This window comes from Aedes aegypti, chromosome 2 (genome assembly GCF_002204515.2).
Source record: "Aedes aegypti strain LVP_AGWG chromosome 2, AaegL5.0 Primary Assembly, whole genome shotgun sequence".
Taxonomy (NCBI): domain Eukaryota; kingdom Metazoa; phylum Arthropoda; class Insecta; order Diptera; family Culicidae; genus Aedes; species Aedes aegypti.
The window spans coordinates 347,381,581-347,396,758 of NC_035108.1; the positions used below are offsets into that span (position 1 = coordinate 347,381,581).

The 15,178-nt window shown below is 37.7% G+C and overlaps 1 protein-coding gene across 9 annotated transcripts in view; it reads right to left on the minus strand.

The window, feature by feature from the left end:
• The window catches only part of LOC5575210 (serine/threonine-protein phosphatase 6 regulatory ankyrin repeat subunit B), a 275,762-nt gene that overhangs the window by 74,901 nt on the left and 185,683 nt on the right, over positions 1–15,178 (minus strand). For all 9 annotated transcript variants that reach the window (XM_021846207.1, XM_021846200.1, XM_021846199.1 and 6 more), the window contains 4 exons: positions 10,629–10,842; positions 1,882–2,177; positions 1,519–1,821; positions 29–1,456 (listed from right to left, as the gene is read on the minus strand). In XM_021846207.1, coding sequence (XP_021701899.1) covers positions 29–1,456; positions 1,519–1,821; positions 1,882–2,177; positions 10,629–10,842 — 2,241 coding nt within the window. The remainder of the gene's footprint in view (positions 1–28; positions 1,457–1,518; positions 1,822–1,881; positions 2,178–10,628; positions 10,843–15,178) is intronic.

Consider the following 15,178-nt stretch of genomic DNA (forward strand, 5'->3'; position numbering starts at 1 on the left):
ATCACCTTAGCATTTACTGACCACTCACATTTTCCGTAGTCGCAGCATCGACTTGAACACCAGCGGAGTTGAGTAGCAGTCGAACAACGTTTTCGTTGCCGGAATACGCTGCCAGATGCAGCGGAGTCAGCCCGGATTCGTTCCCTAATTCAGGTACTAATGATGTGCCAGATGGAGAATCAGATTTAACCGTTGCGGGTACGTTGATGAGTAGCTCCCTCACGGTGTCCGCTTGACCGTAATAGGCAGCTACGTGCAGCGGCGTTAAACCCAATTTTTTACTGGACACCCTTAGCGAATTAGTGCTCCGCATAACCTCGAGCACCTGGCCGTGCCCGTTTTTTGCCGCCATATGGACAGCGGTGAAACCGGACTTGTTTTCGTCGGTACAGGAAGCCCCTGCTCGAACAAGGACCTTGACGACGTCCGCATGACCGCCTTCCGCAGCTAGTTGCAATGGGGTCGAGTCAGTTAGCTTGTTCCTGGTAGAAATTACACCATTCCGATCGAATTTCATCAGTTCCTCTATCACCTTCACCGAACCTTGCATGGCAGCTATATGAGCACAAGTGTTGCCATCTTTGCTCGTGGCCATGACAAGGTTTGGATGCTGCTGGAGAAATAATTTGGCAACTTCGGAGTAATTGTTTTGTGCTGCTACGTGGATTGGTTTCTGGCCAACGTCGTCCGTCGCATCGATATTGGCACCTAGTTCTAGAAGTAGCTTACATACATTCATCTGCCCACTGGCTGCGGCTAGATGTAGGGGAGTCTGTTTCCTCAGGGTTAAAATATCTACCACAGCGTTGTGATCTCGGATCAAAAACTTGACTAATTCCGTGTACCCGTTCATAGCGGCCAGATGGAGAGCCGTTCGACCGACTCGTGACTTAGAATTAATAAACGCCTTATTGGTAATGAGTGCATCACAGACTTGTAGGTAGCCATGTTCGGCCGCCAAGTGAAGTGCCGATCGGCCTTCGTTATCGAACACATCCACCCTCGCATGGTTGGCTAACAGCGTATTCACCAAATCCATGTGACCTCGATTACACGCGATCAACAGCGGTGTCCAACCGACCGATGACTGCCGATTCATCGCTTTCTGGATATCCGTAGTCGAAAGGTGGTTAATCATTTCTGAAAGAACATCGTTGTTACCAGCTACGGAAACCGCGTGAAAACATGTCTCTTGGGTGGCCTTGGTCGCCAGCGATACGTCGGCCCCATTCTCAAGCAGCATCTTCACGATTTCCCGATCGCCCGTTCCAGACTTCACCTCGTCTTTCGTCACCTGACAGGCGTAGTGCAATGCCGTCGCTCCGTCCTCGTTTGTGAAGTTTAAGTAGCTCTTCAACACTTCCTTCCCATGTTTCTGTAACACAAAGTCTATCAGGTGCCTAACAATAGCTGGATGACAGTTTCGCGCGCCCAAGTGAAGTGGAGTCTCGCCAACCTAATAAAACATGAAAATGCTTATCAATTTGCTAGAAATAAATGTGGATACAATATTCTTACATTCGACTTTATCAGTGGATCACCGTTATCCTCCAGCAGCAGATCCAAGGTTTGCACATTCCCGTACTTGGCAGCCACGTGGACAGGCGTCTGCCCATCGTCAGTCGTTTTGTTGGCACCTGCTCCAGACTTCAGCAACATAAGCGCGCATCGGTCCCCATCCGCCACTCGGGCAGCAATGTGCAGAGGCGTCTCCCTTAGCTTTCCACCTCGAACGTGCACTTCGGCACCAAACCCCAACAGCGTCTCCACCACTGCCGGCTTGGCCGACTGAACTGCGATATGGAGGGCAGTGTAGTTGTCCTGAAACAAAATTGTCCATTACATTTACTGAAAATCAGAGATTCAATACCCAATACTCACATTCGTGGGCACGTCGACCTTTTCGCCCTTGTTCAGCAGGGTGCTGATGATGCCCACGTGCCCGTACTTGGCTGCGGTGTGAATGCTCCGCGCGCCGCCTTTGTTCGGCATGTGCAGGTAGACACCCTTCTTGAACAGCGTCGTTGCGCACTCAGCGTGACCGTTCAACGAGGCGATGTGCATCAACGTACTTCCGTCCTTTGTGCGCTCGTAGATACTGGCCCGGAACTTGTCCGCCAGGATTTCGATGATTGACGCGTGACCGTTCTCCGCTGCGAGATGCATCGGCGTGCGATCTGGAGTGTTGGGAAAAATATAGAAGCATTATTTTTTAGTCTTTAATGGATTAAGTAAAAAAAAAAAATATAAAAAAATCGCTTACAACATTATCAATGTATAAATGAATCATCTATTGCTTGAAAAAAAAATAGTCCGTATAATTTTGCATTTTTTTCAGAGACATTCATTTTAATGATTCTGAACAGGTTTTCCAAAATGCATATCTAATATCAAGCGTGTGCTAGAAAAAGGGTGAAAGTAACATGATCAATTTCTCTTCATCGATTATCTCTTCAGTGAATTAAAGTGACAAAATGGAAATTTATTCGAACTGTTTTCCATCAAGACGCTTGGTCAAATCATGTCACAGAGAGGATCTGTGAAGAGAAATCGATCATGTTGCTTACGCACATATTCTAGCACACTCTTGATGTAGCAATTTTCTTCTCCACTGGCATAGTTGACAAGGAGACCAAGAAGTACAAAAATAGAATAGCTTCAGTGATTTCTTCGAATAGTTTTTATGTGCACTGAATTATTTTGTACGTGGTTTATTTTGAAAAATTACGATTAAAATCCCAGTCTATTTTTTTTAAATACAGAACAATGTTCTACATAATGTTAAGTATCGTTACGAAACGTCGAAAAACAAGAAGACTTTGTAAGGTTTAGAATTTTGTTCTGTAATATGGTCAACTCAAAAACAGCTTTATCCTTAGGATGGTTAGAACAAAAATCAAAGCAGAATGAATGCTCCGCAAGTAGCAAGTTGAGCACCCCTATCAAATACCTTTTAACGCCACTGCCCATAAGCCATAAGCATTGATGCAACGCGCAAAACATACTGCTACCGTCACCTACAAGTAATTTAAGGGAATCTGGGGTAATATGCACCCTTGAGTCAAATCGACCCACGGTAGGCTTTTTGCGAAGTGATTTTGAACAATATTTCATCAGGGGCTGATAGAAGAGAACCCTACCCAGACAACCAGAATGCACGTATAATGAAATCATCTTTTGCGTTATGCGATGCTTATATGTGCAATGTTTCACGTATAAGATGTTGTGAAACATACAAAAGTGGAAGCGATATACGTGCATATTTTAAATGACGAAACAAAGCATTCAACGCGAGTGTGTAGATTTTATTGCGAACTAATCTATACTCTTATGCGACATTATGATAACAAAATTTATTTGGCAGCTGCTACGGATTGATCCGAATTATTTTGTACGAGTATACGGAACGAAACGAAATGTACATATGAACTCGTAACATAGCGTTTTATGCGAGGAAACTCATCGATGAAACGATTTCAACCACCATTTAGTGCAGATGTGATGCAATTTATATGAGTAAACAACTTTGTTCGTAAACTGTTATGCGACTTCTGGTTGTCAGGGTAGCATATGATATGTCAAGAAAAAATCCGCGAAAATCGCTCATTTTTTCCAAAATATTCATAGAAACCCCAAAAAGTTGCTTTGCTCCAGGGGTGCATAGTTGCCCCTACACGAGAGGGATCCAATACTTATTCCGCTAGTGACGACCACGACGTCATCGCAGCCAGTATTGACTGTTTAACGATAAATTTGCGACGATCGACGCGCCACCATATTTCATACAACTTAACTTGGAGGTTATTTGGCAATTTGGAAGTTAAAATCCCCTCCAAACACTAGTGATTTTGCGGTGGGATGTTGACGTTTGATGACAAATAGGTGGATAGTAATCGATCAGATCGGAGATAGCCAGCTCACACATACATAGATCGCGCAAGATCATCTCAGTGTTCTCTCGTTAGATGGAGGGCTGCGGCAGGCATGATAATATTGCTCAATATCATTAGAGTTCGGTGAAATACTCTAGAGCATCGTGCTGCCTTTGCCGTTTTGCGAGAGAGCGATAAAATGAGCGAGGAAGATGCAACACAAAACACAACAGAGTAAAATTCCATCTAAAAAGGGTGCTCTCACAACTCCCCGAGGACTGTTTGTTCGGGCGGCAGGCTCAAGAGCTCTTTTGAAGTGTGAGTGAAGGTGAGCATCGCAACAAGAGAGAGAAAGTACGTAGCGTGGCCTCATGGCGCCCTTGGCGAACCCTCATTTCAGCGCCCCTTAGTCAAATCTTATCAAAACATACAAATAAAATTTCCTTGAATTGTCATAAATAATTAAAACATTTTCTTTAGTTTAGAACACATTAAATTAAATTAAATTATTTATTGACTCAACTTTTGCAAGAAAATATGTAGAATGTTTTTTTTTTTAAATATTATCTGTCCAAGAAATTTACAGTTCATATAGCTAGAAATAAATCTACAGAATCTACTGTATGTATCAAACAATATTTTTCGTTGCAAATTTTAGTGTAATACAAATTTTCATAGAAATTATCGTAAACATCTCTGAACAATTTCATGTAGATTTTTTAAGCTTTTTGCCCTGACGAATTTAAAAGCTTATGCCTGAAATAGAATTCAAAAGCCATAGCAACACTTCAAGAATTATTTATAATGACTTACTTTATAATTGCAATCGTAAACGAAAAATTGTAACTTTTTTAGATAGGCTAGGAAAGTTTAGCTTCATCAGAAATTCAGAAAAAATCTCTATGATTTAAAAATATATTTAATTGGAAATTTCGCGTAGATTTAGTCAAGATATTCCCTATAAGTTTTATTGCAAAATAGCAATGTGAAAATCTAAAATTTTGTCATTAATCAGTAAAAATTTTTTTGAAATACATCAAAGAGTTTTCAATTAGTTTCCAAGGAATCGCTGTTACCGTTGAACCGATTGAAAGCTTTTTTTTATAGTCGGATTTCAGAAAATGGGAATATTTACAAAAAATTCCAAAGGTTTTTCTAATAACATTATAATTGAATTCAACTTCATGGTGGAAGAGAAGGTTCATCAAGAATCTATCAAAAGTAAGTTTGCCATGTATAATTTAGATTGAATAAACTTAAAAAACCATCAAATGAATAAAAAAAATCTTAAACAGGCAAAACTTTTGAAAGATGAAAAGTTCAAAATAGTTACAGTCAATCTTTCTACTATATATTTTTTTCAGAAAACCAAACGAGTTGCAGCTAGTGTAGAGCATTCTTTGGCTTATTAAAATGTATTATAGATTCAAAAATTATGTCAGCTGTAAAAGTTTTCGGTTAGGTTTGAAGCAGATTAAAAAACTGTTCATAGATATCGAAAACTAACCAACATTCTATCAGAATTACACAATTATGTGCAAGACCAATCAACATAAAGCGAGAGCTCTGCTCAGAATCCTACCCTTGATTTTGTGAGAATCTTGTCCAACTTAATGTTGAAATTATGTCCAGAGATTCGAGGATTCCATTCAGAATAATGTTAAATTTATGTTCAGCATTCTATGAAAACTCTTTTTAGGGTCTAGCCTGGGATTGAGTGAGATTGTGTTCTACGAATTTAGTCATGATGCTGCATTCACGACGTAGCATTTTAAGTAGATTGTTAACACCACCTCCCCCATCGTAGCCTGTCATTTATAGACGGGCCCTAGGTGAGAAAGTATTTCTTGTAATTTCAATAAATGAATCGAGCGATCGCAACATACAGTCTAACGTCCAGCATGTATATATGTTTCTATTATATTCTCTTAAAAATGATTTTGGCTTAGTTATTCAACAAAAACTACCCAAAAACATGATTTTTTAATGAAAAAAAAAACAATTTCTTTGGATTATTTAAGTTTTTTCGCAGGAAATTACATTTTTTCTATAAAAATTAAATTTATAAAGCATCTTGCCTTAATTACGAGTTGAATAGTGAATATATTTTCTAACATATGCAAACATATTTTTGTTTCAATATTATTTAAAAATTGTTGCAAAGTCCTTTTCAAGGTTTAACAAATGAGAAAAACCAGTTGCATCTTTAGAGATAATATTAAACTAGCAAAAATTTGCAAAAAAAAAACTGGCATTTTTAGTTAAAAAATCATGTTTTTGTGTAGTTTTTGCTGAATAACTTAGTCAAGATATTTTTTTTTAGGAAAATTTGATGTATGAAAGGTTTGAATTGAATTAGCTTCAAAAGCATGTAAAAAGATTAAGAAATGGTTGAGTGATCATAAGCCTATGATTACTACAAAGTTGAAATTTTTAGTAAAATAAGGAAAAATTTGGAATAAATTGCTACAACTAAAACATGTTCTGATTTTAAACAAATTTGGTGTTCTACAAAGTTTTTATAAATTTAATTTTGAAGGTATTGATGCTACCGCGCCAGTTGTTTAGGCGTATTGTGCCACGAAGCGTGGGTTCGATTCCCGCTCCAGTCAGTGGAAACTTTTTGTCAAACGAAAAATTCATCGCTGGGCTACTGGGTGTTCCGTGTTGTCCGTTGCCTAATGTTCGTGATTGTTCAGCCTGTGCAGCCTTTGGCTGAAGACGGTGTAAATTGTCTTTTTTTACTTCACTGAAGGTCATTTTTTATAACCTGAAAATTCACCTTCAAGACGCTTGCACCACTTCTAAATGTTAATATTTTTGACTCAGATTTAGAGGTTTCTCTCCTAATGTGATTTGAATTCAGTAGAACACACGAATTTTTGGTTTTAAGAAGTTTTGAAAAAAAGCCATACCTTAGTGTGCATTTTATAGCAGTATGGGAAAATACAAAAATTTCTTGGAATTACCAAGACCTCAAAAGTGTTTATTTGAAGCTGAAATTTCATATAGTTCATATCGCATATTGGGTGAAGGGTCAGAAAAAAAATCGGATTGAAATACCATTATTAATACATTACGAGGCTCATGAATAACCTCAATGTGACTATAATGCGATAACAATTGACAATGTGACAAAACAACTTGGTATTTCTTTCAAGTTTTCTAGAACAATCTCACAGATTTCAATAAGTGGATCGAAAGTGTTCATCATTTGATGATCCTGCACGGTATTGAATCGAAATTGTCAAAAAAGTCGAATGTGATAAAAATGCAGCTATAGGCAGTAGGGGTCGGTAAAGTCACTCCCGACCAAGTGATCGCACTCAGCGTCGGTTACGACATAGAGGACTTGCTGTTGTAGAGAAATTCCGAGTGTGGACGGTCGAGGAGTGAAGAACTACTCTCCAGTAGCGGGTTCATCTACAATCCTAGGGCAGCCAGCCCAAAACCAGGCAGGATTACGAGATTTTTCCTATGGCGACATGAATTGCTTCAAAAAATGTTCCGTAATTTGCCCTGAAGTTGTCTTTAGGAATCGCTCTAATGATAAACTTGACTTTTTAATGTGAAATTATAATACTACTACTCCTTAGGATCCTTACAAGATTAACCTAAATAAGCATACTCGCTAAATTTTTTTTTCCAACTTCACGACTTTTTATTAGCGTGCCGCTGGATTTTTTTTTTCAAAGCACTACTAAGGCAGGAGTTTTTCTATATATCTTTTTCTTTCATCTTTTAAATTTGTCAAAGAATCAACTAGAAATTCACCTAAGAACACTTTCAAGCATTGCTCGAGGTATTTTCCAAAAAAAAAAATCTTCAATGAGTGCTTCAAAACATTTTGAGTTTGTTAGGAATATCTGTAGGTCACTTGTATTCAATGTTTTTGCTATCATAAACATACAAACAAATAATTATAATCATGCCATCATCAATTGATAGACAAAACATGTTATGTTAAACGGATTTACTGTATAAGGTGTAAAATGTATCTGTTCTCGAATACCCAAATTTTAATTTAGTTCTTATCTAAAATCAATCTAAACACTTTTTGTACGATAAATTATTTCTATTCGCAAATTTACGAATTCTGGTTTTCGATTTTTCTAATTTTTGTTTTTCTATAATCTTAAAAAGTGTGGGTCCCATTTAGTGTGCTATACAAAACTGTGTACATATTATATTCTTCTACAAATTAAAAAAAATCAAACCTGTTTTTCCGTTAGTTACACGGAAAATATACTATGTTCCAGAAAAAAATGAAATTTTCGTACACTCAAAAGTACCGCAAGCAGTAACATTTATCTTCTTCTTTCTGGCATTACGTTCCAACTGGGACAAAGCCTGTTTCTCAGATTAGTGTTCTTATGGGCACTTCCACAGTTATTAACTGAGAGCTTTCTTTGCCGATTGACCATTTTTGCATGTGTATCCGTGTGGCAGGTACGAAGATACTCTATGCCCTGGGAATCGAGAAAATTTCCTTCACGAAAAGATCCTCGACCAGCGGGATTCGAACCCACGACCCTCAGCTTGGTCATGCTGAATAGCTGCGCGTTTACCGCTACGGCTATCTGGTCCCCTATAAAGTAACATTTATATTGTTGTCAAAAATTGGTAACCAGGAAAGGCTCCAAGAAATAATGAAAAAGGAAAAGGATGTTCTTATATTTTCTGTGTAACTAACAAAAAAACAGGTTTATTTTTTTTAATGCCATAAAGCTCTCCTTCTGTGATAGGTTGTTTGTAAAAGAATATAATATGTGCACAGTTTTGTATACCACACTAAATGGGACCCTGAGACGAGATACTCTTTGGAATTTTGCGTAGCTTGGTATTTAAAATGATTTAATTTTTTGCTTAAGGTTTGGGCCATAACACATATATTGAGAAAGTTTTGTATGACTTTTGAAACTGTTTTGTATTACTGGAAAATGTTTGAAAATTGTTTTTTTATAACCTACAAATACCAGGGGTTCATTTAATGTGCAATTCAAAAAATCGTACACTTTATATTTTCTACAATCAACCTATCACAGAAGAATAAAATAATTTCATACCTATTTTTTCTATCTCTTATAATAATTTTATAAATATTTTTCTGGTAGCTACACGGAAAATAAGAAAAAACTCCAGAAAAAAATAAAAGTTCATTATTTTTAAGAGTGTTGTAAAAACTCATATTTTTATAATTGCCAAGACTCAGTAATCAGAAGAGGCTTCAAGAAAAAAAAAACGAAAAATACATCCAGGCAAATACATGAACACATCTTGTATATTAAATTAAGGGGTTCAGTTTTTGCGTTACTTTTTTGTCATAAAGCTGTCATAATTCAACTAAGGTATGAAATCTTATACATATTTTTTAACTCATTTTTTCAAGAAATCTGATTCTGTTCATTTATCAACAAAAATTAAAGCCATTTGAAAAAGTTTCTATAAGATATTTTGAGGTGCAGTAAAAACTGAGGTTAAAACCGGAAGATACATCGTTGGTATACACTAACTCCGAAAACATCAGAAGGATTTCCGTAATTTTCTAAAAATGGAACGTCTATTCAGCAGGATCAACGGTTTTTTGAAGAAAACGTGAGATACATACAAAATCTTACGACAGTGTTGGTTTTCATTTTGTGAAAAGCATACTGCTGGATAGATTAACATCAAAAATCACTGTGTTGTTTCGTTTGGCAATGCACTATGGTCCATAGTGCAGTATAATGCATTTAGTGCAGTTTAATGAAACATAAGATGAACACGGTCATCCACAAATTTATGTGTATTAGTAATGCCCTTTTGTTTGTTTTTTTTTAATCAAGGTGGTACACATTTTCTTAAAAATTGTATACCCAACTTTCTTATATGTCGAAATAATAGTACTGTCAGACGGGGCTACTGTTGATTCTAGGGACACTCACTTTTGGATTTATTTGCAGCATAAATATTAATCTGAACAATTTTGTGTCATCAGCGCTTTTATTAAGCAATATATGCTCTGCAACCAGGCGTAATTATTTTTTGGAACAACATCAACAATAACAGGATAAACAAGATTTTTTTTAAAAAAGACCAAACATATATTCACAAAGTAAAAAACGTATGCTAGAACGACACATAAAGCGCTCGCATTGCAATAATCGTTCCACATTTTATAAAGCAAAAAGTATGAATTTCGATAGTTCAGCTCGCTGCGTGTAGGCTCGGGATGTAGCAGTATGGAAAATTCAATTTTTGAGCCACTCTAAACTAATCAAGGAAAGGTTTTGCCAAATTGAAAATCTGGTCTAACTATTTTAGAAACTGATTCGACTCATCAAATTTGAAGGAGCTCGGAGCACTATTAAATATACATTTTTTCTGTGAGAGGAACGGTACCATTCACGGGAAAACAAGAATTTTAGTTTCCCTAGGTAATCGAAAGCTTCCGGTTTGTTTCAGTTTCTTCTATATTAATTGGCTAAGCTTCAAATCCATTATGGAAGACTTCCACCAACTCTAGTACAATCTTTGGTCGAAAATGTCATTAAGACCGTTTTCCAATATACTTGGTCGATTTCTTCGATACAAACTGCTCGTTTAGTTTGCTTAGAGTTGACAGATTCCGCTCAAATTTTTATGGTAGCTTTTGGGGTTTTTGTATGAACACATTTTAGAGATGTTGCTAAATATTTTTGAAGTTCGATCATTATGGAATTGCAATCTTTGATACTTTGTTGCAATCCAAAAGTCTCCAAATCTTTTAATTCTCACCTTGATTATCTATGATTCCCGCAGAAGCACGAACTGAAAAGAAGTACTTGACCATCGACTCGTCGCCTTCGGCCGCCGCTATATGGAGTGCCGTTTGACCATCGCCGTTCTGAAGATCCACATTGGCACCGTAATCCAAAAGGATCCGGGCCATCTCGACGTCTTTCCGCCGGGCGGCCAGGTGCAATGCCGTATCGCCATTGTTGGTAGTGGCCTAGAGGGGAAATCACATTTTTGTTCAAGTGGGAAGAAAACAAATAGATAGAGTATTAGTAATCGAACAACGGTAGGACACAATATCACTAATCCGGATTTTACATCGTCTACTACATCGAGTATGATTCCCCATCGTCGCCGCATTCTGAACCAATTTGGGTTAATCCAATCGCTTACTGCAAAAGCGGGTCATAAACTGCACAAATCCAATCATCTAATTGAACACATTTTGGCAGCTAACGGTCGACCACACTGTGCCAAGTCACTACACACATCAGCGCTAGTCCGCGAACTTACCGTAACTGGGCCCACCGATCCGCGATTCACTGGGTCAAGCCGTCTTGGCCAAGTCTTCCAAGCGGTTTTGTAGTTTTTCTCGCATTGGCTTCACGGATGTGTTTTTTTTTCTCCTTGAAGCAGGGCTAGCAGGGCTGTTAAGCTATCAAGAGGAAACAATAGAACAGTACCAATAAAAACAAAACATGACTACCTTTGAGAAAATTCTAAAACCAAATTATTATAAAGAGCTCTCAGTTAATAACTGTGGAAGTGTTAATAAAACATTAGAAGCGAAAAGCAGGCCCTGCCCAATGGGGACGCATTGCTTTGAAAAACAAGAGTAGTTAATACTACAGCATATTCAAATTCAAATTCTATCAAGAATTTCTTAAGTTTCATCAAAGGTTACTTAAAAAATTTTTATTTGAAAATTCCTCGGATAGATAATTTTTTTGTCTTGTTTTTTTTTTTTTGTTTTTCAAGACACTCAGCCACTACCAGCCCTGTTGATATCATCCTATTCTCCATATAAATCTATTCTAAGAAGTGAGGACAAACCTGCAGCTGTGAATCGGAAGGAACCCGAGAAAGGGAAAGTCCAACCAAATGGAAGTAGAGACAGAGAGCGCATTTTTTCCCATCTTGTTTGCCGGACTTCAGCGGCAACTCGCATGACACTTTCCATCCGCTTTCAGCCATGGCGGAAATGACGACGAAAGGAGGTGTTTACACATGTAGGGACGGAACTATAGCTATAAGTCTTGTGGCATGGTCAGCGCTTACCGTGGGACGTTTCTTGGCAGTCCTACTCGACTGTGGAAGACAGCATGAAAGAGTGTTAGACAATTTATAGCTTCGATTGTTTGCCCACTCGCATGTATTGTTGATGATATTTGAAGAAGGCTGCCAAAGCACGCGTTTCAGGGTTCAACTCAAGAAGGATATACGTGCAAAAAGTTTTCGCTTTAGCAACAGGCCTCAATGGTAGGTAACCGAAGGAAGGGTTGTTGAGGGACACACATCTTCGTTAATTGTAAATTTATTGCCGAGAGCCTTCTTTTGAGGGTGGCAGAACGGAGTCAAGCATACTCTGTGGAAATTGACCCTTTCAGGTACATGTTACACAAAACAAAACCTAATTTCAATCTACTTATCAAATGTTTTCAGTTGGTATAGCATTAGTATTTTCCTGACAAATTGTAAAATTAAAAAAAAAATCGTTAGGACGCTAAGGCCGTCTATTATGTGATGGAAGATACCAAAAAGTTTATATACACAAATTGCGGGGGTAACCATAAGTCTATCTTTTGGTATTTGCGCAAACTAATCGTTGTTAGCTCAGAAATTGGGTCCTAAAATGTTTAATGAATTCTTGTTTTATTTAATAATGCGAAAGAGCATGTTATTGCGACTACTTTAGCAAGTTTTCCAGCTCAAATAACGGCTATAACATTTTTAAACTTCAATTTTAAAAATGGTTTCGAATATGAACCTTGACACTTGTGATCTTGTTTGACATTCACGTTTTCGACAAAAATGCCACAGGGCATATAGTTTGAACACTGGGGTTGTTCCTATCTGACATTTCGGAAGGGACACGGAAAACAAAATATACCCAACATTTGAGTTTAAACCAAAAGGTGTGACAAATCATAAAAAAATGTTTTTTGTACTTAAACCAATGAAAATCAATTAAAAATTGAGTAAACATGTGTTTCTGCCCTAAACTTAAGCGTTTAATACTAAAACTGAGACAGGGCTTTAGGACCCTATTGCTACAGAAATGCCTCCAAATAACACTATCTACAACTCGGTTGGAAAGGGTTACCTCCAAGCACAAGCTGACATGGCGAGCCATAAGACGAATGTAAAAGAGCTCAATGTTTGCCAGTATTTAGTGCTCCTGGTCAGATAGCTGTTTTTCCTCACTATTCGTTTCCGTCGTTTGAGCACTCTTCCTGTCTCCCTTCCTACTCTTTACACGATTCCCCATTATGAATGAAATCAAGCAAAGTTGGGAAACCCCGTGGGAAATTTTCCCCCTCTAAACCAACATAGCATGGATTCCTTCGAAACTATACTTTTACAAAGCAGAACACAGCTAAGGAATGGCCATTTCACGTTCCATTGCATACAGGTTGGTGAAGTGTGGGCGGTTTTGGCCTGAACAAACTGAAAAACAGTCTCCTAGAATGGAATGATGAAGGAAAAAACCCTACTGGAGAGTCTCCAAGGCTCCAAGTAGTTTTTCATTATCCCCCACGGTTCGGTTGTGTCTATTTCGAGAACAAATTAAATACATTCAGACCGGTACTTGCAGGTTGGCATTTCGAGATCAGATCACCTTTATGCGGTTTTGTAAGCACTCTGAAAAAGTGTTGCCCAGCGGTCAAGGGTGTTAACGAATTACCCTGCAGTGTTGCATAATCAGTTCGAGTTTTTATGTCCAAATATAGCTAAGAATAACGCAAGTTAAAATTTCAATTTTGCTTTTTTTCAGACGACTACAGCACCAGAAATAAAACGCTCCCCCTACAGCGGAGAGACAAGTTCAAGTGAAACATCCATACAACAATGAATCACAAAGTTTTTCAACACCTAGAGACATGCCAACACTCGTTCGGTCGACTCACTTTTACCCCAGTTTTGGGAACAACATTTTTTGCTACCATAGTTATTGTATGCCTACAAAGTTTTCACTGTTTACGTTTCATTGCGAATTTTTCAAGGTTTTCCCCCCTAATGAACACAATACTATGGGTGATCAATACAAGTAGAATCGACCAGCTAATCGTTTGTGTTGAATTGTGCTGGTATCATTCTGAAGGAATTTACGAATTCAATTCCACTTCAATTGAATATAGTAGTGTACGTAAATCAACATTTTTTGTTTGGGGTTGAGAAGTATTTGGTTCAATTTCATTCTCGGGATTGAAACTTAAACACTCGAAAATTTTGCGAGGCAAAGCGTCACTGTTTAGCCGATTGTGTTCGTGAGTTTAATATCTTCACACAATTACACTGATCCCAATTTCAATTATTCCGTTGCCACGTGATTTTGGCTTATCATGTTATAGAAAAGGTGTTGGTAACATAAGGAAAACAAAAACGACGCGTTGTCAAGGAAGACCCAGTACAATAAAGTAAACTTTGCTTACGACTGAAATTACCAAAATGAATGAACATTTTTGGTAGCGTCATATAAACAAATGGTTATTATTAGCACAATATTGATAACTGATGTCTGCCATGGCTGGCGATTTGCGAAACAGAAAATCGATACCGAGTGAACTACAAATATAAATGGATTGTTTTGAGCGTTGTTGAAAAATCCATTGATAATACTCTCTACATCTGTAAGTAGGTAATGATCGATATTTAAAAAAAATATGAAATAGTGGGCTTCGTGACCGTGCGGTTAGTGCCACCAAGCATTCATACGCATCGAATCAAGGAGTGTGGATTTTTTCCGCTTCAGGTCGGAAAACTTTTCGTCAGGAATGTATTTCGACTGTGCCAGTGGGCGTTGCAGGCTAGTCCGTTGTCTAGTGTGGTGCTTCCTTCAAAGGACATAATCGTCCACTGGAAGCATTAACGTGCCGGTGTCTATTTAAGTTTTATCCATAATAGGCAAAAAAACCGAATATTCCATCAAAAAGTCTCTGAAATTTACCCCAGCAGTTCAACGGCATGTCCTCCGGCACCATTTTCTAAATTTTGTGAAGAAATTAAACTCTTTCGTTATTATTTTTGTCTGTACAATCATAAACTACCTTTGAAAATTAAGCATAAAAAAAAATCATTTTTGCGTGACTCAAAGATCAAATAATATATCTCTAGTATATTTGGGATTGCTGAATCTGATGCCACTTCCAGAAATGCTCCGGCACGTTACAATCCTGAGCTACTGATCGCCAAAGCTGAATATAATCCTACACACCAAAAAAAATCTTAGATTTACACGTAACGTAATTTAAGCCTCAATCTCTCAAAGCCATTTCCCATGTATTTTTCAATGATAAAACCTTTAAACACATCCATTATATACAACATTG